The sequence below is a fragment of the Tursiops truncatus genome, chromosome 6, assembly GCF_011762595.2.
Source record: "Tursiops truncatus isolate mTurTru1 chromosome 6, mTurTru1.mat.Y, whole genome shotgun sequence".
In the NCBI taxonomy this organism is placed as follows: Eukaryota; Metazoa; Chordata; class Mammalia; order Artiodactyla; family Delphinidae; genus Tursiops; species Tursiops truncatus.
The window spans coordinates 11,452,491-11,478,829 of NC_047039.1; the positions used below are offsets into that span (position 1 = coordinate 11,452,491).

At 45.1% G+C, this 26,339-nt stretch overlaps 1 protein-coding gene across 10 annotated transcripts in view; it reads left to right on the forward strand.

The window, feature by feature from the left end:
- CCDC25 (coiled-coil domain containing 25) overlaps nt 1–26,339 on the forward strand; it is an 89,233-nt gene that overhangs the window by 44,343 nt on the left and 18,551 nt on the right. For 2 of the 10 annotated variants that reach the window (XM_073805809.1, XM_073805808.1), the window contains exon 8: nt 4,360–7,983. The exons of 2 other annotated variants lie outside the window; for them this stretch is intronic. In XM_073805809.1, the coding sequence (XP_073661910.1) occupies nt 4,360–4,473 (114 nt within the window). In that variant the 3' untranslated portion in view covers nt 4,474–7,983. Of the gene's footprint in view, nt 1–175; nt 4,273–4,359; nt 7,984–15,581; nt 17,061–26,339 lie in introns of those variants that run through there. 6 more of the 10 variants (XR_012332374.1, XM_073805802.1, XM_073805801.1 and 3 more) reach the window with 6 other exon arrangements.

Genomic DNA, 26,339 nt, shown 5'->3' on the forward strand with positions numbered 1-26,339 from the left:
GCCCGCCTCCCGCCCCTCGGCGAGGCCCTTCGAGGTCCTGCTCCTGCCGTGGCGGAAAGCGTTCCGCTGCCATGTTTAAGTCCAGTGATCGATTAGGGCTTTATTGTCGTTAAGACCTTCGTGAACAGGACAATACACTGATTACCAGGACTCTTTCTCCCTCACATCTGTCCAGACAACTGCTCGTATATCAGGGATTAAAGAGGATAAAGGAAACACACAAACCTTCCCTCACTTCAGCATGTCGACTCCTCCCTCCAAGCACCACTGAACTCCGCTGGATCTCTGGGGATTCTGAGTTGGGAAGAATGTTTAAAATATTTCCCTTTATGTGATTAGAAATTCAGAATTTAAAAGGTAGAAAAGGGCACAGGTATTCTAGGGCAGTGAAACTACTCTGGATGATACTCTGATGGTGGATACACGTCATTATACGTTTGTCCAAACTCATAGAATGTCCAACACCTAGTGAACCCAACTGCGAACTGTGGACTCTGGGTGATAATGACGCGTCATGTAGGTTCATCAGCCGTAATGGACATACCGTTCGTGAGGGATGTTGATGGTGGGGAGGCTGTGTGCATGTGAGGGGGGCAGGGGGTACGTGGGAACTCTGTACCTTCCACTCAATTTTGCAGTGAACCTAAAACTGCTCTAAAAAATAAAGTCTACTTAAAAGAAAATATGGGTAGAGTGATAAATGTTCCCAGTTCCCCTTCTTGGAGGCTACCAGTAGTACCAGTTTTTTATTAAAGGCAGAATGTCTAGATCTGGACTCAGCTGAGCTCGGGGATTCGGCCTGCTTCTCAGCCCGGATGTACCAGCGGCTCAGCGAAGGGGGAGTATGGGGGGACTGCTCTATGCTTCTGCCTCGTGGGGCATTTAATCCAAGAGAAAATGCCCAGCCCCTTCCCAGAGTCACCCCTCGCTGGGGCTTAGGGGAAGGTCAGGAGTTCAGAAGTGGAGAGGAACGAGAGGACAAGTGGTGTCTTGGTGTCCCCATCCACGAAACAACCTCTGTCTGGACACGGAGGTACAGGACGGGTTCTCTCTCAGTAAACTCCCGAGTTCCAGTTAAAATCTGAGTGCAGTGGAGAACGAACAAAGGAAAAGAAAACTGCTTACTTTCATCTCAGTTTGTGCTTGGGGGTGGAGAGGGGGTGGGAACAGGACTGGCCTCAGGCAACTCGGGATGTCAGCACCCCAGCCCCCCTTCGGTTCTGTCTCCCACCCCCAGCTTGCTACCTTAGCTACCCTGCATCCCAGCGCCTCTTCTTACTATGGCAGAAAGGACGGGAGAGAAGATCTAGCGTGGGTGAGGATACGCCCATAGCATGAAGGAACGGGAGCCGTACACCATTTTCACCCTAGATTTTTTACCTTTAGGAGTGTGCATTTTAGGATGTAACCCAGCTCCTTTACTATGTGACTTAACGACAAGTCACTTGACCCCTCTGGGCCTCCTGTTGCCCACTGGAGAAAGGAATAGGACTAGAGGAAGGATTATAAATCCCAGTGCTACGGGGGGCAGGCTGGTGATGGGAATGAGGGCCCGTGAGGCGGGGTGGGCAAGCGTGTGCGCACCACGTGTGGGTAGCTCTTCTAAAGGGGGCAGCTGCCGCTGAGCTCCAGCTGCGAATTGCTCCAGGGAAATCAAGTTCCATAAGACAAGCCAATGAATAACATTCTTTGAAGGAGCTGAACTTGACAGGGGACAAAGAAGAGCATTTTAATTTCACCTTCCACAATGGTCTGCTTTCCCTACCCTTGGATGACATGTTGGATGAATAGGTCAGATTCCATGACTTTCTGACCGCTTCCCAGGATAGGAACAGTTACATTTTTAAATTACAGTTTCCTTTTATGTATTAAAAATTCCAGTCTTATATAGAATGGATAAACAACAAGGTCCTACTGTATATAGCACAGGGAACTATGTTCAATATCCTGTGATAAACCATAATGGAAAAGAATAGGAAAAAGAAAATATGTATGTATAACTGAGTCACTTTGCTGAACAGCAGTAATTAACCCAACATTGTAATTCAACTATATTTCAATAAAAAATAAATTTAAAAAAATTCCAGTATCATTTAAATCCAAACTTTAACCACAAATAGGATTCCAAACTTCAACCCACCTTCTGGTTCAGGTCTGATTCTTCACTCTGCCTCTTCCAGCTCTCCCTGGGCTCCCCTTGCCCCCCAGCAGCTGGCTCCTCTAAGGGTGGGGCAGAGGCTAGAAAGGTAGGTTTAAGGAGGGCTACCACTTGGTCCTCCTTTACAAGAGCCAATGGGAGGGGTCCGTTGGGATAAGCACTGTTGTAATCTGGCTGTTGGTGTGTCTTGCAGGTAGAATGTGGATATACTCAACTACTTACTGCTCTGAGTTTTGAGACTTCACGAATATCTGATAGCAAATTACATTACAAATCTGGCTTTTAAGTCAAATTTCCAAATGTGTATATGGTAGCTCAAAATTATTCAGCACTGCTAGATCCAATCAGACCTGTCCATGGGCTGTCCATTGCCCATGGGCTATCAGTTTGAGGGCTCTGGGTCAGAAGAGTTCTAAGGTCTCTTCCATTCATTGTCATCTGTGAATTTATGCTTTTCCTAGATTTAGCAAGAACCACTGGAAGTCCTCCAAGCTTTTCCCCTTATAGGAAGGGTCCCTCCCCTCTAGGAATTCTGGGTGGCAGAGGCCTCCTGGAAATGTTTTATCCTGAGTAGACACCTCCAGCATTCTGAAGAAGCAGGAGATGAAGGGAAGGGCCAGAAGGTGGCAGGAGAGAACAGCATGAGTCAGCTTCCGTTCGGTTGTAGTTCCAGGTGTCCCTCTGAGCCCATATTGCATTCCTGCAGTTGGATGGGAGGTTGACACAGGACCTCAGGGACCCCTCCAGCGCCAAGAATCTTGAAGCACATCAGGAAAAGAGATGCTTCTGTTGGTGGGGGTGGGGTCCCAAAGCTCTTGGCCATTGAATTCTCAGAAATGCGGGGTAGAAGGTGCCCGAACCTTCTAAACCAATGCCATGTATCGATCTAAAAAGAAGGTGGGGGAATTCCCTGGTGGTCCAATAGTTAAGACTCCACACTTCCACAGCAGGGGACGCGGGTTCGATCCCTGTTTGAGATGCCGCATGCCACGTGGTGCAGCCAAAAAGAAAAAAAAAAAGTTGTCAAAACGTAAGGCTTATATTTGAAAACAAATCTCTCTTGTTTCAGAATCAGCCTCTCGCTTTCCTTCCCAGGCATAATGCACAAGTTGCACTGAATCATGGAATTTCATAGAACCGTAGCCCGTGGAGGTTGGAAGGGACCTGAAAGATTATTTAAACCAATCGTACTCTTCTGTGTCCTTTCCAACCACCCATAACAGAGCTCCTCCATTCTCGGCGTGAATGCATCCAGAGACGGGAAGCTTATGAATTTTTAAAGCCATTTGACTATTAGAAAGTTACTTGATTGGGGCCCCCGCACCGGTAGGCGGACTCTCAACCACTGCGCCACCAGGGAAGCCCCTAAAGGGAATCTTATTGTGATTTTTTTTCTATGACTTGCCTCTTTCACTCAATATTATGTGTTTAATTAATTTTCCCTGTTAAAGATATCTTGTTAGAGTTGAGTTAATTCTGGCTTTAATTATCTCCTCTAACCCTTTATAAATATTATCTACATATTTGTAAGTATTCCTTCTATATTATCATCCAAAAAATTTTGGGCAATGTTGAATGGGTAAATCTCAGGGTAGTACCTTCAGCAAACTTCTAGAAACATCCCTTCTGACTGAGATTAATGGATTATTTAGCAGTCTTTGGGCACAGTCACCCAGTAACTAGTTCTCCTAGTTTTACTTTAATTCAGACGGTATTTTCCTACTTGCTCACATGATTATCAAAAAACACCTTGCTACTATATATAAAATAGATAAACAACAAGGACCTACTATATAGCACAGGGAACTATATTCTGGAAAAGAATCTAAAAAGGAATATATATATATATGTATAGCTGAGTCACTTTGCTGAAACTAACACAACATTGTAAATCAACTATATTTTAGTATTAAAACCCCCCGCACAAAACCTTGCTTGAAATCCAGATAAACTATATTTATGACATTTTCCTGATCTACCAGTCCAGCAGACTTGTCAAAATGAGGCTTAGAGAACGTGTATTGGCTCCAAGTCATTGCTCTACTGTTTCTTAAAGAGCATAAAGCAGGCTTTTGGTTTCCATGGTTTTGTCGGAGATTGAGGGCAAGCCCACCAAGCCTATAGTTGTGGGAAATCGCCTTCGACCTTTGAAAAATCAGAACTATGTTTTCTGACCTGTTGCTTTCCATGATTTCTCCAAGTTCTCAAACAGCATTGAGAGACCCCCCCTTCGCAAGTTTTCAATACCTGGAGTGTCCTTGATCTGGACCAGGAAGTTAGGACTTGGAGAGAATCAGAGGCAACTAATCCCCTAAAACAAGGAAGGCATTTTACTGCAGAGATGCGAAGAGGACAAAGCTCTTAAAGATTGGCTTCCAGAAAGTGGTAGGTGAAGTAATTTTAAGAAATTGACAATAGGCGCGTTATTAAGAATTTGAGAGCGGAAGGCCAAGGTTGAGATAGTCCCTGGAGTAATGAAAAGCGTGCTATTATGGGAAAAGGGATCAGATTGCCGAAGAAGTGGCAGAGTTAGAATGATTTCGTAGTCGGTCCATTTAGCATGGAATGATAACTTTCTCCACCAGCCAACTCCCAGCCAAGGAACAGGAGAGGAGAGAGAAGACAGGACAGTCTGGGGCGGAGGGGTAAACTGAGAAGAGTTGAGGCCATTGGCAAGGGCAGCATCTAAAGTGCTGAGGGGCTCCAGCCCTCAGGGGAAGGAAATCAGACGGCATGAAAGTGGAGTGGGCGGGGGAGACGGGACAGGAGATGTGACTGGGGGTCTGCGGAGAGCTGAGTGGGTTATGGTTATGGTAGGAAAGGGAAGCCACCGAGCGTGAGGCCGGGAGGATGGACACAGAGTAGGGTGATGACGTGGCCTGGGGAAGGGGTGCTGCGTGCCGCTGAAGACGGACCCAGGGTTGATGTCAGGGTGGGAGCAGGCTCGGGGGGGGCATCCCCAGGCAGGCGAGCTCCACGGACCAGGTCAGGGTGCCAGGCCCACATTAGGTGCCAGAGCCACTGGAGTTGAAGAGGAAAGTGCCAGAAACAGATGAACTTCAAAGGAGGAGCAGGGGATGGTGATGCGTTCGGGGCCTGGAGGTCTCAGCAGAGAATGAGGCAGAGTTCCCTGCATGGCCATAGAGTGTGATGGCAGTGGGAGATGACCCCATGGGACAGGGGAGAACCACTTTGGCTAAGGAGGAGGGTGAAGGAGAGAAAGGGTTTGAGAGTGAACGAAAATTCGCTGTGACAAAGCTGGAAGGTCGGGGCTTCGTGACAGCAGTTCCAGGAGTCAACCTTTCAGGAGGGGGGCGGAGGCCGGTTGGTGAGTTGCAGGATGTAGCAGGGGAGCTGATGGATGGTTTTTCAAAGAGAGCTTTGTGGATAATAGAGCTGAAGGCACCAAGAGTTGGGAGGCCTGAGACTTCCCTGGTGGTCCAGTGGTTAACACTTCGCCTTCCAATACAGGGTGTGTGTGTTCGATTCCCTGGTCGGGGAGCTAAGATCCCTCATGGCCGAAAAACCAAAACATAAGACAGAAACAATATTATAATAAATTCAATAAAGACTTTAAAAATGGTCCACATCAAAAAAAAAAAATCTTTAAAAAAGAGTTGGCAGCCCTCTGTGAGGGCCAGGAGTGGCCTTGCTGAAACCTCAAACTACCCTATGGTAGTTCATGAATACGATCTCCCTTTTAGAGATGTGAAGCCCAGGGTAGATGTGAACAAAAACAATGGGCGCCCTGCACCCAGGGCCTGCCTGTGTCTTTATTCAATTTCACGACCAAAGAGCACCTGCCCCAATGGGAGGAGGTCATTACCAGGGCAGGTCACCCATTCAGCACAGTTCCTGCCAGCTTTCCCAGGGCAGATGAAATGTCTAAGACCTTTAACAGCATGGATGGGCTACCAAATTCAAATAGAAACCAGCACACAAATACATGTTCAACTACTGTCTACAAATGTAATAGTCGTCTGCCATCCTTATGCTTAGATTTAGCATACAAACATTTCATCTCAAACTTCTAAGTTAGCAATGCTCATTGATTATTGAGAAATTGGACTCATTTGTAAACTATTTGAGTTAATCAAAGCCAAAGAACCGCTGAATCATCCCTGAATTAAGTTTGAGCTCCAGAGTCCTGAGTATTCCTGGCAAGACACCCAGTCTCACTGATTTTTGTCTCATCAGAGGCCACCACTAATCCCAATTAGTGACTGATCTTTCATCAGTCATTGCCAAAGGTCAGAACTGACCACCAAACTCCAGGGCCTTTATGAGCAATAAGCGAGCCCTATCCCCATCCGTGCTTTATTTTTTAATTTATTTTTTGCTTTTTTTTTTTTTAATCTCTTGCTTTATTTTTCTCCACAGCACTCATCACCATCTGCCACACTATCTATTTTTTGTATCTGTTTCTTGGGCCCCAGCCCACATAGGCTCCATAAGGGCAGGGGTTTTTGTTAACTCTGTACCCCAATATCTAGAACAGGGCCTGACTCAGAGTGAGCATGCAATGCATATTTGCTGAATGAATGACACTTCCCAAAGTGAAGTTTAAAAACAGCTTCCAAATTTTACAGCAAATCCAAATATATATTTAATGGGTTTATGTTTAATTAAATACATTTTACTGCATTTAGGAAATTTCCTGGATGTCCAGTGGTTAGGGCTCTGCGTTTCCAGTGCAGGGGGCATGAGTTCAATCCTTGGTTGGGGAACTAAGATCCCATAAGCCACGTGGCATGGCCAAAAAAAAATTTATTGCATTTAATGTAAGATGGGCTGGAGCTTCCAAAAAAGGTAACAGGGACTTGGATGGTTTTTAAGTGGCCTTGTTCATGAAGCTGGGAAGTACCTTAGAGGTCAGCTAGAACAGAGATATGCCCTGATTTGATTATCCAGGGCAGAGGCTGGACTGAATCAGGGTCCTAGGCCCGTACTCTTTCTGCAGCCCACCCCCACTCCCAAAGTGGGTGGAGGATGTGGTGAGTGTCTTAGAGGGCTTGTGATGAAACCAATGATGCTTAATGTGTGGGGTCACCTCACTTGCACAGACCCCCTTCCAAGGTCTGTGTCTAATTTTGCATTTGTAATGTTATGCACCTTTTCCTAAAGAGGGCCTCCTGGTAAACGGTATCAGCTTCAGGCTGCCCCAAACTGGGAGCTACCCAGTCGTAGGCACAAAAGAATGGCCTACCCTCACCCCCCCTGCCACACACATCCATACATGACTGACCTGCCTCCCAGGCCCACCAGGCCCCAAACTTGGAGAACGAGGCAAGATTCCCAACCAGGGCTTAGGAAAGACCTGCAACGACCTGATTGGAGAGGTTGAAAATGGGCCTGTTTTGGGGGAGAAATCCCTCCTCTTCCCAGAGGTTTGGGGGGGGGGGTGATGACCTTTGGCCTTGCTGGAGAGATCCAGGAAGGGGCAGGACCTGACTAGGGCTGGGATTGAGACAGGAGGGGAGTGGGCAGGGCACAACCTTTAAAAGAATGACATATGAATAAACTGTTGAGAACCGAATAGGCGCAAGGTGGCGGAAGATTTGACTTGCAGTAGACCTTGAGCCTAATTATACGCTATCGTAATACATTAGCATATGCTAAGTGACACACCCAAGGGCGCTGTGACAATTCCAAGGCCTACCATAAAAGGCCAAAAAGTGGGCGGTGGCCCAATTCCTGGAAATTCCTATCCCTTCTTTAAGGTAGTTGGAATAATCCTCCCACTCATTAGCCTATGAAATTACCCAGCCCATAAAAACTAACCACCCTGGGCTTCCCTGGTGGCGCAGTGGTTGAGAGTCCGCCTGCCAGTGCAGGGGACGCAGGTTCATGCCCCGGTCTGGGAGGATCCCACATGCCGCGGAGCAGCTGGGCCCGTGAGCCATGGCCGCTGAGCCTGCGCATCTGGAGCCTGTGCTCTGCAACGGGAGAGGCCACAACAGCGAGAGGCCCGCGTACCGCAAAAAAAAAACTACCCCATATTTCAGGGCCTCTCTCACCTTCTAAGATGACCTACACTCTGTCTATGGGGCCTATATATCTCTCTCGATAAATCTACTTCTTATCACTTTACCTCTCAGTGAATTCCTTCTGCGACAAGACATAAAGAACCTGAGCTTCATTAAGTCCTGAGACCAGGTGTGCAATTTCAGCTGGGAGATTGTGAGTTTGAGTCCCAGTCTAGGGTGTGCAGTTTCAGCATGGTGGGGAGAGAACAGGGTCCTGCCTAGGGTGCCTATTCCCTCCATACACACCCCAAAAGAGGGTCTGGGAAGACCTGAGCCTAAAGCTCCCATGAAGGACAAAGTGGAAACCTGGGCCCGGAGAGCGTGTGCACGGCTCTGGCTCCACGCAGCTCCTGCTACTCACTGGACTCTTCTGCTGCCTTGGGCAAGGCTGGAGCCTGGGCCTCCAGCATCAGGACCGTCTGGCCCTTCTTGATTCTCAATTGACAGAGAGGGTTAGGTGTCCTTCCTTACCCAGCTGAAGCTCCGCCTTTGAGCACCAAGTGTCTCCTGTCACCTCCATAACCTCCCCAGCTGCTGCTGTCTCCTGGGGAAGAGCCCTGGCCCCTCCCTTCCTTTGACCTGGCCGACTCCTGCTTATCCTTGAAGACTTAGCTCAAATATCTCCAGGAAGCCATCTTTAGGCTGAGTCACCTACTTTTCCTCTCTATTCCCTGGTTCTTTGCAATGACCTGTATGTTTCCACTTCTCAAAGTAAATTGTAAGCAATTACTCGTTCCCAGAGAGTAAGGACTGTGTCTTTTATCTCTTATTTCCCAAGACGTTTTGATGGCAGAAATCCTAAATAAGCGAGGAGGGTTGGCTATTTAAAGGCAGCTGGGAATGGAGACAGTTTGTAATTGACTACATTTGCTTCTCCAATTGCAAAGAGAAGCTACTTCACCTGCAAGAAGAAATGCACATTGTTCCATTCTGGGAGATTTTTAGGACATGGAGTTTTTGAAGACAGAAACAGGGGAATAAACAACAGACATTTACTAAGCACCTCCTGTATATAGTGCCAGATATAGTGTTGTTTAATCCTTAAGGCCCCTTCGCTATTATGCACATTAAACAGATGAGAAAACCGAGACCTTCAGAAGTAAAGTGGTTTGCTCAGCATCACCCAGCCTAGGCGTCATCTCCATTCTGAGAAGTATCATCATTACCCCTCCCGTCTCTCCCTGTGTGGATAGGATCAAGCTTGCTGCTGTCTCTGTCTTCAAAAACTCCACGTCCTGAAAATCTCCCAGAATGGAACAACCTGCATTTCTTCTTGCAGGTGAAGTAGCTTTTCTTCACATTAAAATACTTTCTAAGGTATGACATTCCAAACATAACGATCTTCTATTAATGTCCTGACACTGTTGGATCTCTGAGCTTAGCTGATTTAGAGTGAGGGAAAGTGATTATACTTTCGCTTTCCAAAGAAGAACATAGGAATTTTTTTCTGTGTTTCTGAAGTTAGTTATAAGAGTACGGACACCTTACTTCAAAGAAGGGGAGAGAAGATAAGGGCGTAAGATTTCTTTTTTTTTTTTTTGTGGTACGCGGGCCTCTCACTGCTGTGGCCTCTCCCATTGCGGGGCAACAGGCTCCGGACGCGCAGGCTCGGCAGCCATGGCTCATGGGCCCAGCCACTCCGCGGCATGTGGGATCCTCCCGGACCGGGGCACGAACCCATGTCCCCTGCATTGGCAGGCGGACTCCCAACCACTGAGCCACCAGGGAAGCCCAAGATTTTTGCTTTTATACAGTCATCTAGGTGTTTTGAAATTCTGATTAGTCCTAAAGGAGAGTGGAGAGACGTGGAGCACGCACCCCCAGTCCTTCTGTCTTCAGCTGGTGAAAAGCTGAAGCTTACATATCTGGTATTGCATCTTTTGTGGTGTAAATAAATCATTCCACTGTTCTCTATACTTTTTCCAAGAAATACTTCCCCACTCCCCTGGGGGTCTAGAGTTTTACCATTGATCCAACTTAGGTTTTGAAAACAGTAGAGCTGGAATGGGAGTTCCTCAAACTTCTGGTCTCTAGGTCTCTGTTATGAGTCACAGGACTCCCAAATTCACTTGAAATCCATTCTTTCCCCGGGAAAGGTCTTTACTGCTGGTCTAATGTTTTAGGGAACATTTTTCTCAGTCCAGATGAATTAGATAAATGTTCGCCTGGGACACCTGACCTTTCCAGGCACTGCCTAAGGATTTGGGAAGTAGATGACTTTTCCCAAAGACACTCCTGAAGTTGACAAGTGACTAGATGAAAAAGCGCCCTGAGAGCTCAGAGGAGGGGGCAATTTAGTAGCCTGGGGCAGGGAAGTTTCCACAAGAAGGTGGCATTTGATCTGGGATTCAAAGGATCACTTCAAACATACCAGGTTGTGGAGGAGTGTTCTGGGCAGAGGGTCTGCCATAGAACCAAGGCCATAGGGGCAGAGGACCTTGCAATCAGATAATCCATGAGTCAAGGGCTTGGCCCAGCGTTGAGTACTTGGTGCCCATCAATGTCTGTGGTCATAATAGAACCTGAGGGAGGGTCTGGGGAGGCAGGACTGAGGGGTGTGACTGGAGAGGAGAATAACAAGGAAGACTTGAGACAGACAGACAGACAGACAGGCAGACGCAACCAAGTGCCACGATAAGGTTCAGGCAGTGGAGGGACATGGTCAGAGCTGCGTTTTATACTTCTTAAATGTGGTTTATTTCTCGAGTAGTTAATACTATTGCATGGTTTGAAATAAAAATTATGTTAAAAGATCTACATTGAAAAGTCTTATCCTCTTGCCTGACTGCATCTATTCTTTCTCCCATGCCCAGCTGCCCTAGGTTACCCCTTTTATTAGTTGTTTTTTAGGGGGGGGTATCATTCTATATATATATCCTATATATATATCCATTCTATATATAGATCATCTATATATATATTTATCTATATATCCATCTACATCTCTATACCTGTATCTGTGTCTACGTCTCTATGGAGCTCTGTAATTCTATCTTGGACCACTTTCAACTTTGCAGAAAGGTTGCAACAGTACTACAGAGAACGCACATGTACCTCTTCATCTCCGTTTATTTTTAATCTATCTTCTATCTATCTACCTATCTGTCTATCTACCTATCTATCTGTCTTTCTATCTACCTACCTACCTATCTATCTATCAAACCATGAATTCACACTGATACTTCAATTTCAATCCATACTACAGGGTTTATTCTTGCACTTCCCATTTTCATATTTACACCTACTTTCTCTGTCAGTGAGAAACCTGACTCCCATTACCATCGATTTATTTGCTTATTTGCTCAATCTTATGCATATAGGCAACCACTGGGTTTTCCCTGCCATCTGCTCTAAATACCATTTTTGTGTGACTCACCATTACTGGCCATCTCAGCCAGTGTACACACACACACACACGTAAATATTTTTATATTTCTTTTTAAGGAATTAGCTCATACAATTGTGAGGGTTGGTTGGCAAGTTTGAAGTCTGCAGGGCAGTCTGGCAGGCTGGAGATCCAGGCAAGAGTTGAAGTTGCAATCTTGAGTCAGAAGGAGACAAGTTGGTAGAGGGGGTGGGGTGAGGGAGACGGTGAGACTAACTGGCCAGATGGTGTTGCTAGGGATGAATACGTTTCCTATTGTTTGTGAGGTTTGGGCTAATTTGGGGAAAGTGTGTGTATGGAGTGGAGGTGAGGGAGCAGAACCCTAGAATGGAATTGTTTGGGAAGCTGCTTTACTTACCATTCACCTTATCGTGCCTGTCTACTATTATCTTTTGAACCATAAAAACCAAATTATGTTGTAAAGTAAATAAGACGGGCTTATCTTGTTCCCAAAGGCGATATGGAGCTCCCCCAAATCAGGATGTCAAGAAGGACATTAAGGGGACAGAAAACAAAAAATACAAGTGACTATGAAACATAGAAAGAGCTGATCAACTTTACTCATAATAGAAGAAATGCACATTTAAGCTGCACAGAGGAATCATTTCTATTCCACAGAAAAAAAGCCAGAAGTTTGACCACATTTTTTTTTTTTTTTTTTTTTTTTTGCCGTACGCGGGCCTCTCACTGTTGTGGCCTCTCCAGTTGCGGAGCACAGGCTCCGGACGCGCAGGCTCAGCGGCCATGGCTCACGGGCCCAGCCGCTCCGCGGCATGTGGGATCCTCCCGAACCGGGGCACGAACCCATGTCCCCTGCATCAGCAGGCGGACTCTCAACCACTGCGCCACCAGGGAAGCCCTGACCACATTTTTTAATTCTAATACTTCTAGAAGACAAAAGGTAGAATATACAAAAAGGCAGAACTTATCTCAACCCCTGAGTTGGATTTTGGATCCCAGGAGACTTTGCATCACGCACACTAGAACGTGGTGGGCTGGCTGGGAGAGGAAAACCTGCTCACTTAGTGTCCTTTCTGTGCCCTGCATGGTTTTCTGTTCCTGCGTCTCTCTGTCAGTGCTACTCTTTCTCCCCCACCTTGCTACCTTATTCATTTATCAGTATATTGATAAATATTTATTGATCACCTACTGTGTGCCAAGCACCATTTTAAGTGTTTGAGATACTCCAGCGACTAAAACTGAGAACGATTCCTGCCTGGCCTCATGAAGCTTCTAGTCAAATTGACTCTTTTCTCCTCCCTCTCTCTTTCTCCCTCGTAAATTCTGTTTCCTCATGGTTTCTGCTTCCTCAAACTCTGGTTTATCAGGCCCCTTCACGGCCCTATGTCCTCATGAGTCTCTTGACATCCTGATGGATGTTAGTGTTATCCCTAATCTTCTACTATTACAAATAGTGCTGCATTGAACAGCCTTGAACACGTTATCTTTTCATATTTATGCCAGTGTGTCTTTGGGATAGATCCCTAGAAATGGGTTTCTGAGTCAAATGTTTTTACACACAGACTTACATGCTAAGTCCACAGTAAGTGATAAATATTACATGGTAGTAAAGTATCAAATGTATGTTGGTAGATATTGCCAAGTTGCTCTCCAAAGAGGTTATATGGTTTTTGTGGCTTTTCAGTCCTTTTCTATGACCCTCTCATAACTTTTTGGACCTCTCCCCTCTATCCTCCACCCATCCTGAACTAGTCTCCTTCAGAGTGTTCTTTCTGCCAAAATTTATTACCAACTCAAATCTCTTTTCTCTCTCTAGTTATCCTGAAAATACAAAAGCAAAATGAAACCTAATATACAACTGCATTTTGAGTTGGAGGCTTAACCACACTGAGAGTAATTATTTTAAATGACCTAAACATAGTAATTTGACTGTACACCCTTAGTGGGGAATACCTTAGGATAAAAAGAACTCTAAAAGATCTTAAACTCTTTTCACCAATCATATTGTTTGCAATAGTATTGGTTTTGTTAGTCTGAAACTATTAAACATATAGTAAGGTAGAGTAAATAATCATTTTGATGTGGTTAGGAATCAAGATCTTTAGCTTAAGAGAAAAAGGATAAAAATATGAAATCAAAGAAGTTAAGTAAAATTATATACTTCTAAATTTGGATTGGAAGTATATATACTCCAGAAGTTTTTCCTCTCTGTTAAAAACAAACAAACAAAAAAAATAACTGTTCTTTCTTTCTTGTCCTCTAACTCTTTCCTTTATTTGTCTTCTTTTCTCTTGTTCAACAATTCACCCCTAAAGCCATGAGGTGCAGCTGAGGAAGAGGTGCACGCTTGGGGGGGATCGGGATAGGGGAGCCCTGGGGTGCAGAGGGTGTCCCTGCGGAAGAGTGGGCTGCCAGCGTGTGGTCAGAGCCAACTGGGACGAGGATGGTGCCTGTGTGGAGGAGCAGCCTGGCGCTGGGTGTTGGAGCATGGGCGGATGAGGAGAGTGCCCATGGGGACAGTCGGTGGCTGCAGCCTGGAATGGGTGTCAGAGCCCCAGTAGGGTGGGGAGAGGGCTTGCCATAGGAGAGGAAGTGGAAGCAGCTATGGGACGCTGTGGGAAATTGGCCAAATGAGTAAACATATTATGGATAATGGGAGTGATTGCCTAACCCCCCGGAGAAAGATGTTACAAATGCAGAAGGAGGGAAAGCAGAATGGACCCTGTAGTGTTGGATCGGAATTGAACTCACTATTTCCCACAAATAGATATAGACATAGAGACAAATATAGATGTGTGTGTACGTGTACAAGTTTAATCTCCCCGAGCTCTGTCCACTGATAGAAGTCCTGTGAATGAAGATGCCCCATAAAGCAATAAGCCGTTTTAGCATCCTGATCTTGGTTTCTAAGTATTATTCTACAGTAAAGGAAACTGTGTTCTTTGGAGAAATGACTTATTTCACAGCTGGGACAGGCAAAGTACAAGATGAGCCTGGAATACAATGGGTACAAGTCAGAGAGACACAGAAGCTAGTCTGAAGGGGCACGTACTGGCCATATCTGGGACAATTTGAGCCTCAAAGTCAACAGTGATCACAATGGATAATAACCCATGGAATAAAATAGGAAATCTAGAGTCCATATTGATATAAATATGTAAATGAAAGAATTGAAAGTTTGGCAAAGAATAGGGTATTTACATAGTTTCAAAGTACTTTTCCAAGAAATACTTAGTAATTACAAAGACGGAAAGAATTATTTTACAATGGAGAAGCCTAGCAGCTACCACCTTAACCAAGCGATCAAAATGAACATCATTTGTAATGCAACAAACTGAAGTTGTGTGTCACCTAATAAGATGCAATGAGAACCCAGCCTCACTTCCATGTTGTTTTTGCCCTGGATGCACAACCTGAATCTAATCATGAGAAAACATTAGACAAACACAAACTGTAGGACATTCCACAAAACAGCTGCCCTATAATTTTCAAATATTCCAAAGGCATGAATTTTGCGGAAAGATGGGGAACTGTTCTAGATGGAAGGAGACTAGAGAAACACGAGAGCTAAATGCAATGCGTAATTCTAAACTGGATCTTTTTGTTTAACCCTGGTAAAACTTGAATGTGGTATAAACACGGCATGGTAGTAAAGATCAACGTGCATTTCCTCATTTTGATGGTTGTACTGTGCATATGGAGGAAAATGTTTTTGTTTGTTGGAAATACCAACAAAAAGTATTTGAGGGTTATGGGACATTCATGGTAACAATTTACTCTCAAAAGGTTTTTGCTGGGGTGTGGGGAGTTCTTTGTACTTCACTTGCAACTTTTTCATAAGTTTGATTTGTTTTCAAAAACTAAAACAAGATAGCACTTATATAATAAATGCATATATATGTATATGTGTGTGTGTGTGTATATATATATATATATATATATATTTCCTAGTTCTACCCATTAAAGAGACTCAGAAGCAATGATCCACCAGTAGCACTGAGTGCCTCCTGTGTGCAGATTATGAATTCTAAATACCATTTTCCACCAACAGGAATCAGAGTTCCTAAAAGAGTGTTGGATTACAGATCCAAGACAGGAAATATACAAGATAAGCCAAGAACATTTTATCATTCCTGAAAGCAAGGAAACTACCAAAGATTACTGAAGTTGGGGCAGAAGAATTCAGGAACTAAGCTGGGGAGGCCCAAAATGGGACCATTTGAACACAAGTAAGAGTAAAAAGTGCAATAGGTTGAAACACATCAAAATTGTTACAACCCATGAGTTCATGATAATAATAGGAATAATAAAAAGAACTCACAGATCATTTTTGGGTGATATAGTGGGGGAACCAATTCATTCTGAAAACAAAAGGAAGGGGATCAAGAATTCCATCTGCCTTTCTTATAGGAACTACACCTCCAGGTAATCATTATTTGAGGAGAAAAAAATTCTCTCTGAAAGAATCCAGCTGGTAAGTGAAGATGCAGTACTAGAATCATGACTCTGCAAAGCCCTTATGAGCCGATGGACCTACTCATCAGTGTTCAGTCACATCACAGCAAGAGAGGCCGGGAGACATTACATATCTCCTAATGGCACAACATCACCTCCAAAGTATTCTTGCTTAAAGATCGCACCTTGCGTCTATAGATCTATCAATTTACAAGAAATAAATGGAGCAGGGGAATGATTTTTAAAAATATGACCAGCATAATCCATAATGTGGGAAACCCTGTAGGAAAAATGACCTGGCTTCTTCAACAAAGAACGTTTACAAGGAAAAAGAAGGAGCAGGAACCTATAGATTCAAAGAGACTTAGGAGACATGTCAGTCAAACGCTGCAGGCACATTTGGGGGAAATTTGAGCACTGGCTGAATATTTGATGATATTATGGATTTGCTCCAAAACAATCCATTTGTGGGGATGAAAGAAGTGTAGCCATGAGTCAAGTTTTTTAAAAGGTCTGGATGATCAGATCTGAGTAGTAGTTCATTGCTCTCTACTTTTGTTATGCTTTAAATTTTCACTATAAATATTTCTAAATGTCACTAAACTCCATAGTTTCTGCCTAGGTTGTTCTGGCTCTGGTCCCTCCCCTAGCCTGCCGCCTACCACATCCAAGGAGAGCAGGAGGTCCTCTGTGTCAACAGTGTCTCCTTTAACAGAAAACCTTCCTCTCCCTCCGTCCAACGATAAATGAGCAGAAACAAGAGAAGAGGTGGATGAGGTGGGTAGTGTAGGGTCTTGAACTTAGAGCCTCCAATAGCAAACATGGGGTGGGGGATAAATTGGGAATTTGGGATTAACAGATACACGCTACTACATATAAAATAGATAGGCAACAAGGACCTACTGTACAGCACAGGGAACTATATTCAGTACCTTGTAATAACCTATAATGGAAAAGAATCTGAAAAAGAATAGATATAAGTAACTGAATATATATATATGTATAACGGAATCACTTTGCTATATACCTGAAACACTGTAAATCAACTATACTTCAATAAAAACAATTTAAAATAAATAAATATAGCGTTAACTGCTCCCCCCCTCCCCCTGCCAAAAAAAAAGTAAAGAGTGCTTGTGAGGCTCAAATGTCTGAAAAATTACATATGAAAGAGCCTGTATGTAGAAAATGATATGCAAATGTAAGGCGAGATTGTTTTTATTTTCAATTCCTTCTCCTAAACAGAATTTTTCTTGGCCCCATGCTATAGAAATATAGGAACAGGAGGATGGGGGAATTGTTCAGGCCTAAGAGAAGGCTCTCTTCGATTTTCTGCAACCACATACCACTGAATTTGCTGACCTGGGGATCCTGGCGTCTGTGTCCTAGGGTGGAGCTGCCTGGACCAGCCCATCAACCACGGGCAGGGAGAGAGACCTGGAAGGAGGAGAGGAAGTGGGGGCAGGGGGTGGGATCTTGTCCGAGTGATGAAGTATGTGAATGAGAGTTGGCTGGAACCAGGCATCAGCACTAGGTCGGCCACGCCATTGACGCAGCTGGACTGTGTGGCTCTAGCCCTGCGCCGACACCCCACGCCTCTAGGCACATTTTGGAGGGCATTTTGGGAAGCCGAGCAGCTGCCCACCTGACAAAAATGCTCCACTGCTCCTCTGGGTCTGGGGGAATCCGAGGCCGGGCAGGTGAGTCTGAGCTGGCCTCCGTGGGACTCGAAGCACCCCCTGCCCCAGCACTGAATCTCAGCACTGTCCAAAGAGGTACATGGTTGGAGCTTCTTGGACCCAATGGGGTACCTTGAAGAGAAAACCAGGGTGGCATGCAACCCAAGTGGGTGTGTGGAGGCCACAGCACCTGGGCAGGAGGCCAGGCCCTTGTTCAGTCCTGCTTCTTCCTGGCCTGGTCACTTATTCCACTTCCCTGGGCCCCAGTTACTCTAGGTCTTGAATAGGGTCCAGAAACCTTTTGTAAAATCTTCTCAGGTGACTCTGATGATCACACAGGTTAGAAACCATGAACTCATCCAAATGGTCAATAATCTTCTGACTTTGGTTTTTGGAATCTGCTCCTGCCTGATCTTTTGCTTTTCTCTGAACTGTGTTCATTTAATTAAAAAAAAAATGTGTGTATATATGTGTGTGTGTGTGTGTATACACACACACACACACACATATATATATATACACACACAAATTATATATATATATACACACACACACATATATATACATACACACACACACACACACGCACACACACACATATATATATGGATGGATAGGAAGTGTTCATTCAAGGGGGGAAGAAAGGAAAACTGACATTTCTTGAGGAGAGAGTCTGTTCTGTGCTGGGTACTTTACCAACGTCATCTCTGTGTTGCCTGCCCAGAAGACAACTGTAGACTATAGACGTACTTTCAAGCAACTTGCCTTTCTCCCTTTTCCTGACTCTGAAATGCAAGGGCTACTCCGCTAGGGATCTCCTCACATTCTAAGAGGGGGAAATGAGAATGGGAACTCACATCTATTTTTTAGTCTTTTATTAACATTTAATTTTTTTATGCTAAAACAATGTATAAAGGGAATATCTGTATGTGTTTTTTTAAGTCCGTAATGAAAAATAGTGAGAGTTTATCTCTCGCCACATTCCAAAAATTGTCCCCCTACCCATTGCCCAGACAACCACTTTCACCCACTTCTTTTGGTAGTTATCCCTATAATATAAAACTTATATGCTAACACTGCATTTTTCTCAATGTATCAGTTTTAGGCATAGTGTATTTACTGACTTTTCTGTTATGATAGTATGTGAAGTATTAGCTTTCTCATTGCCACCTCCACCTGTTGTCTCCCCATCCTCTCCATATGGTTGAATCACTATTTTTTAAAAAATTTTTAAAAATTAATTAATTTTATTTTTGGCTGTGTTGGGTCTTCATTGCTGCGTGCAGGCTTCTCATTGTGGTGGCTTCTCTTGTTGCAGAGCACGGGCTCTAGGCACTCGGGCTTCAGTAGTTGTGATGCACGGCTCATTTGCTCAGTGGCATGTGGGATCTGCCTGGACTAGGGCTCAAACCCATGTCCCCTGCATTGGCAGGAGGATTCTTAACCACTGTGCCACCAGGGAAGCCCTGCCATTTTTAAATTTTATATCTGTAATCAGGGTTTATATCATTAAGACTTATATAAATATTGTTTATGACAAAAGTCAAGTGGCACACTATGAATGCATTCTCTTTCCTGTATAGTTTTTCATTTTTCCTGGGGTTATTAATTGCTCTTCTTTTTATTTGCATAATTTTCTGTACTTCTTTTGAGGAGCTTCATCTTGAAATCTACAATATCATTTTTGTTATCAAGTCTATGTTTTTTCTAGAGAGCTCCTTTTGAAAGTCCTTCATTCTTCTCCTAAGTCTGCTCTAGAGTAACCTCTGAGAATTCTCACCACTCCTCTGAGTTGCAACCCCATTTCTGGGAATCTGTGACTGTTTCTATTTGAGTTTATTTTTTTGTTTTTTTGGTACCTCTTCTCCCATAGTTTCCCAAGACACTGTGGATGGAACTGAATTTTCTGAATCTTTGCATGTTTGGAAAACATTTCTCTTCTGCTCTCACACTTGGCTGATCAATTAACTGGGTACGAAAACATAGGCTGAAAATAATTTGATGTCATAATGTTAAGATACATTTGCTCAGGAGAAGTCTAATGCTATTCTTATTCCTTTGTGTGTAATTTGTTCTGTCTCTAGAAGCTTTTAAGTTCTTGGCTTTATGCTTGGTGTCCGGGAATTTTAGGATCAAAGACCTAGGTGTAGGTCTTTCAGAATTCTTTGTTCTAGGTTTTGGGCAGGTTCTTTTAATCCTGTGTCATGTACTCTTTAATTCTCGGAACATTTATTATATTATTTACTTGATAATTTCATCTTCTTCATTTTCTCTCTCTTTCTGGAATTTGTTAGTCGTTGAACCTCTTAGACTGATCTCCTGATTTTCTTATCTTTTCACTGTTATTTCTTATTCCTATGTTCTATTTTCTGGGAAATGTCCTCAGTCTTATCTTCTAACCCTTCAACTGTATGTTTTATTTTATCTGTTAATTTCCAAGAACTCTTTCTTGTTAAATGATTGTTCCTTTTTCATAGCACCTTGTTCTTGTTCCATGGCCTTTCATATTTCTGTGAACATATGAGATTGGTTGCCTGTTCATATTTAAGAATGAGGAGCTACAAGAGTTGATTGGAAGCTCTGTGTTGCTTATCACTTTAAAGTGACTGGGATGAGACTTTACCATTTCTTTGGAAGACCACTCCCCCTGAATATTAGTATCTGGAAGATTTTTCTTGGGAACTATTCAGTTTCTCTAAAGAATCCCATTTTCCTGTTGGAGAAAAGATGTGCATCAGCAGGTAAGGCAAGAGGAAGGGGCTCCCTGCCTGCTCCATAGTCAGACTTTCAATTGATACTTCCTTTTTAGCCCTGAATCTCACCCCCACTATTTGGTGCCTGGAGCCCCCAAGTCCATCACCTCTTCTGTTCTCTTTCTCCTAAGAATAAACCCTGCCTCCTGCCTAAGGAGTAAGAATCTGGTGCTAGTATTCTGAAGGTAGATAGGTTTCCTACTTATGTCCTCATTTTCCTCCCATGCCTCACCCTACCCTCCTCCCTTCCTGGTGCCTTCACATTCTGAGCCTCTTCAGGGTCTACAGCACGGATCGGCTCTTTTCTCATAGATACCAGTCTCAACTCGCACATTTCTCCTTGGTGCTAAAATCGTTACCACTCCTCCCAGCATCGACGCCTCGTCTTCTCCTGCGAGACCCATTGAATCTCCAAGTTCCACTGCTTCTTCGTCTCATCACCTCTCACACTCACCTGCTCTCCCCTTCTCTGCCTTCACTTCACCTCCACAGTCAGACCCCTGTTGTCTCATGCCTGGCTCATGGCAACATCCTTCATCTCACAGTCTCTTTAAGCTCTTGTGTATTTCTCTCCTTCAATCAGTTCTGCATCCTGTGGCCACACAAAGCTGATCATCTCTCTCCCCTCCATTAAAGTGCAGACTTAGGATAAAATCTCAACTTGAGCATGAATACTCAGCCTCCACTGCTCTCTTCAACCTGTCCCTCCTGGATCTTCTTCCCACTGCACACGCCCTCTCCAGCCATACTGAATCCCTCTGCTAAGCCATGCTCCCGCTTAATGCCAAGCCCACGCCCATGTTGCTTTTTTGCTTTCGTTTTTCTTTTCAAGAACTCCTACTTAGACCCTGCCAGTCTCAGCTTAGATGTCATTTCCTCTGGATAGGTTTTCCTGGCCCCAAGACTAGTAGCTTCTCCTCTATACATCCCTAGGGTAATGCCACTTGTCTTCATTAAGCTACCAGCTCCTCCTCCTGAGTCGTCAAGCATAGTTTGATGAATATTGCTTCCCCAGTGCCTAGCACAGTGCCTGACACATAGTAGATACTCAATAAATACTTGTCAAACAAATGAATATATGAATAAATGGTTGGATTCCCACGTTCAGATGCAGAAAGTGAGGTGGGAGAGGCCAAACGAATTATTGAAGGTCATCCAGCAGGGATCTGCACAGAGGTCCCTCTGGCTTCAAAGCCTATTGAATGATGGGCACCTCGTCCTTCAAGTGCACTTGCTTTCCTAGTCCCAGGCCTCTGACTCAGAGATGTCAGCCTTGGCGCCCCTGGGGATTAAATTTCCAGGGCCCTCTGTGGTGGTTTACCGTCGGCTGATCTCCAGCATCTCCTGCCTGGGTCTACCAAGGTCCTGCAGAGGTCCCTGCCAGCCTAGTGCCTGTGATAAAAGACAGCAGCCCCAGAGGGAGGCGGGTGGGGACCTCCGGTTCAGCTCCAGGCTCCTTGGACCCGCCCTCCTTCCCCCTCCTCTCCTCATCCCCCTCAACGCTCGTTTGCTCTGGCCCTGGTACCCGGAGAAACTCAGACTGCGAGGATTTTCATGGGGGACGCAGTGGCGCCCTCACTAACTGCTCCCTTAACGAGCAGAGGAGTGAGTTCCATTTTGGCCCAATTCAGAGGACACTGCCCTCTGGGGACCAGTCCGGGCTGAAAGTTCAGATTATTTTGCAGCTTTTGGAGCAGACATCCACTCCAAAAACATGATGTCACCAGAGAAGGCTTGACTACCCTGTGGGGTGCTGGCAGCAAAGACACCCCTCTCCCATCTCCAGCACGTCCTCCCTCAGGGGAGAGACAAGAACACTCATTTCAAAGCAGGAATGGTGCTTCTGAGGGGAGTTGGCCTGGTGTCTTTTGTGTGTGTGTGTGTGTGTGTGTGTGTGTGTGAGAGAGAGAGAGAGAGAGAGAGAGAGAGAGGGACCCAGAAACCAGAGATGGGAAACAAAGCCTATGCACGAGTTCTGAAAGGCTTTGATGAACTATCTCTGCAGCTCTAAGCACATCTAGTTCAGGAAGCTTCCCTCTAGTCCAGCTCAGGCTAGGGTCTTTACTATTGACCTGGGAAGTGGAGGGGGCTCCAGCTAATATTTCTTCTGCTCCCCTAATGCCTTCCTCTTTGAGAGGCCAGCACTGAGCCCCAGGAATCTGCAAGGTGAACATGAACCCCTCATGTCCACACGTTTTCCCTTCCTCCCTTCCTTCGTTCACTCCTTTTCGTTTTGCATCTATTCTTTCCTCATTCTGCATGTTCCTCCTTTTCCTTTTTCCTTTCCTCTGCTTTCTCTTCTCATCTTCTTTTCACGTTAAGCTAATAACATCTAACCTTTATTTATCCATGATGAGAGGCCAGCCCCTCATGTATCTAAACATCTTATGGGTAGTGTGTCATTTCATAAAAATTTTTTCCTTTAAGTGTTTTACAAGAGTAATCTTGCTTGTTGTAAAAAAAAAAAAAAATTAGAAAGTACAGGTGAGCTGAAACCGAACAAAAAACAACAAAAAGTTAAAGTCCCACCATAATCACATCTTTGACATGTGGTGTACGTTCTCCCAGATTTCACTCTAAGAATGGACCCTTCCAAATCTACTAGAGATTCTTTAGAAGTCAGGAGTCCTGGGTCTGCAGTTGAAGCTCGGCCTTGAGCAAATCGCAGCCCCTCGGCGTGTCCCTGGGCGGCACCTGCATCGCAGGAAGAGGCCTGCCCCTGCCAGCTGGTAGCACGCCCAGGTCAAGAGACCAGATTTTTTTGCTCTCAAGAAAGCCCCAGCCCATTGCCTTTTGCCACCATCCCGAGAATCAGAGCCGGATTCCGGGCATGGCCACACACCTCTTCACATCCCCTTGGGCCCACCCCGACTTCTCAGCTTTCACTGTTTCTGCCAATGCGTTGGAAATGCTCCTGTGTTCCTTCCACCTGCACTAACAGAGGGAAAGTACTGCCCCAGCACTCCTTCCATGTGCTCAGCATCTCTGCCAGGCCCAGGTGCCCCACAGATGCAGGTGCCCCCCGGAGGCTCCTCTCCTGATGGCTTGGGGCTGTTTCTTCCCTGGAGCGTCATGGCCAAGTTTCCATGGCCCTGCCTGCGGGGACCCTGGGCCAGGGCTGTGGGTGTGGGCAGCTTTGGGTTCCACGTGGGCTCTGAACAGGAAGGGCTTTCATGTGGGTGCCATCTGGACTCCTGGTCCTGGCCCCGGCCCTGGCAGTGCCCAGCGAGGGGGAGCTGCAGTGAGAAAAACATTTTGTGTTTGGGAGCCTGTTGGTGAGACGGGAGGACGGCAGGGCAAAGTGTTCGTGCAGGCTGAGAGGACAGAGACCAGTGTGACCCTGTGGAAATGAGACGAGAAAGCCTCTTCCACCTAAGAAGCAGCCTCGGCAGAGACACCGGGAAGAAAAGTCCATCGGGTGGTGATGGAAAACAATTTTTCGAGCCTGCCTTTGCTCTCTCCCTCTCTACAGGCTCACTGAGCCTAATCAGGTCAAGCGTCCAGCTCCCGCTGCCAGACATGGTGGCATTGTTTCAATCCCCCGCCCCCCCCCTCCCCCCCCCCGCTCCACCATCCCCTCCACCCCTGAGAACCGAGTTCTGACAAAGGAGGCCCTGAGGGACGGGCCTGGGAGGACAGAGGCCAAGGGCTGGGGAGGCAGGGTCACTCCTTCTCTACTCCCTCCTGCTGGTTATTTTTCTCCCTGGGACTTGAGGGAGAAAACAAGGCTGCCTCTGGAAGACCCGAAGGCTGTTTTTGTTTACATAAAGGCACTTTCTGAGCAAACTGCTCCCTGAAAGGTCAGCACTCATCCCAAGCAGCGCTGGGACCCAGGGCGGGTTTGGGAGATGTGGGGAGAAAGGAAACCGCAGGCCACTTGAGGTCAGATGACTTCACCGGAGAGGGGAGGGGAGCTTCCTGGAAACGGGACTCTGGGAGACTCTTGCTGCTCCATAGAACTCGAATAGGGCTTGTTTATCTGTCTTCCAGAACACCCCACAGCGTGGCAGAGAGGCCAGAGCCACGGGCAGGACACAAGGGAGCTTGGCATCTGGGCCCGTATCCCACAGCCTCTGCCTTCACCTCCCTAGGCCTGAGTTTGCATGAGGGCACGAAGTAGAAGAACCTTGAGAACCCCCCAACCCATATATTCTCGGTGTTCAGCAAACATTTTCTGAGCAAATACCCTGCCCCTGGTATGATACTAAACCCAGGGGCCCGGGTAAGGTGACCGATAGCCCTGGTTTGCCTGGGATTCTCGCAGTTTTAGTACTGAGCACCTGGATGTTGGGTCAGGCCAGCCCCAGACCTCAAGCAGCTCAGGATCTGGAAACAATGGCAGCTGTACAATAGCATGTGATGAGCGGCCTAATAGAGAGTATACAAAGGCATGGAACGTGAGAGACGCAGAGACTAGCTCTTGGGAGGAGAGCTGGGAAATTGCACTACGGTGACACCTGTTAGCAATGAGGAGCTATGGCTAGATTTCTTTTTTTTTTTTTTTTTTTTTTTTTGCGCTACGCGGGCCTCTCACTGTTGTGGCCTCTCTCGTTGTGGAGCACAGGCTCCGGACGCGCAGGCTCAGCGGCCATGGTTCACGGGCCCAGCCGCTCCGCGGCACGTGGGATCTTCCCGGACCGGGGCACGAACCCACGTCCCCTGCATCGGCAGGCGGACTCTCAACCACTGCGCCACCAGGGAAGCCCTTACCACAATTTTTTTATCCATTTACTTATTGATGAACATCTGAGTCCTTTCCAGTTTTTTTGCTATGATGAATAATGCTGTATGAATATTACATACAGATCTTTGTGTCTCTTGGGTAAATGCCTAGACGTAGAATTGCTGGATCATTTGTTAAGTAAATGTTCAAATTTATAGAAAATTCCCTGACTTTTCCAAAGTGGTTGTGCCATTTTACAGTCACACTGTCAACGTCTAAGAGTTCCAGTTGCTCCACATCCTCCCCAACATTTAGTTTTGTAAGTTTAAACAATTTTAGCCATTCTAGCAATATCTCATCATAGTTTAAATTGCGTTTCCCTGGTGATTAATGAAGGTGAATACTTTTCATGTACTTACATATCATTCATATATATCTTATTTGCAAAATGTCTGTTCAAGTCTCTTACCCATTTTTAAGTCTGGCTATATGTCTTTTTAAAATTGAATTGTAGGAGTTCTTTATATATCCTGAATGCATATCCTTTGTCTGATACATACATTGCAAATATTTTCTCCCAGTCTGTGGTTTGCCTTTTTATTTTTTTAAAGGTATAGTTTGAAGAAGAGAGGGTTTTAATTTTGATAACATCCAACTTATCAAGAATTTTTCTTTCATGGCTGTGACTTTCATATACTAAGAAATCTTTGCCTACCACAAGGTCGTGAAAATTATCTCTTATATTTCCTTCTAGAAGTTTTATAGATTTAGTTCTTACATTTAGGTCTGTGGTCAATATCAGATAAATATTTTGTGGAAAAAAATCATTTTTGTTGAAAAGATTTTCAGAATTCCCTGTCTGTCCAGTGGTTACGACTTAGCACTTTCACTGCCAGGGGCCCAGATTCTGCAAGCCCACATGGCCAAAAAAAAAAAAGACTTTTCTTTACTTATTGAAATTCTTTGGTGCCTTTGAGGAAATTCAATTGATAGTATATGAGTGGCTCTATTTCTGCATTCTCTGGTTCACTTGATCTATATATTTATCTTTACACCGTTATCACACTGTCTTGATTACTGTTACTTTGAAGTAAGTCTTTTTTAAAAAAAATCTTTTTTAGAATCTATACATTTTTTAAGTAATAGAAACGTCTTTATTTTATTTATAAAATTTATTTATTTTTGGCTGCATTGGGTCTTTGTTGCTGCACGCAGGCTTTCCCTAGTTACGGTGAGCGGGGGCCAGCACGCAGGCTTCT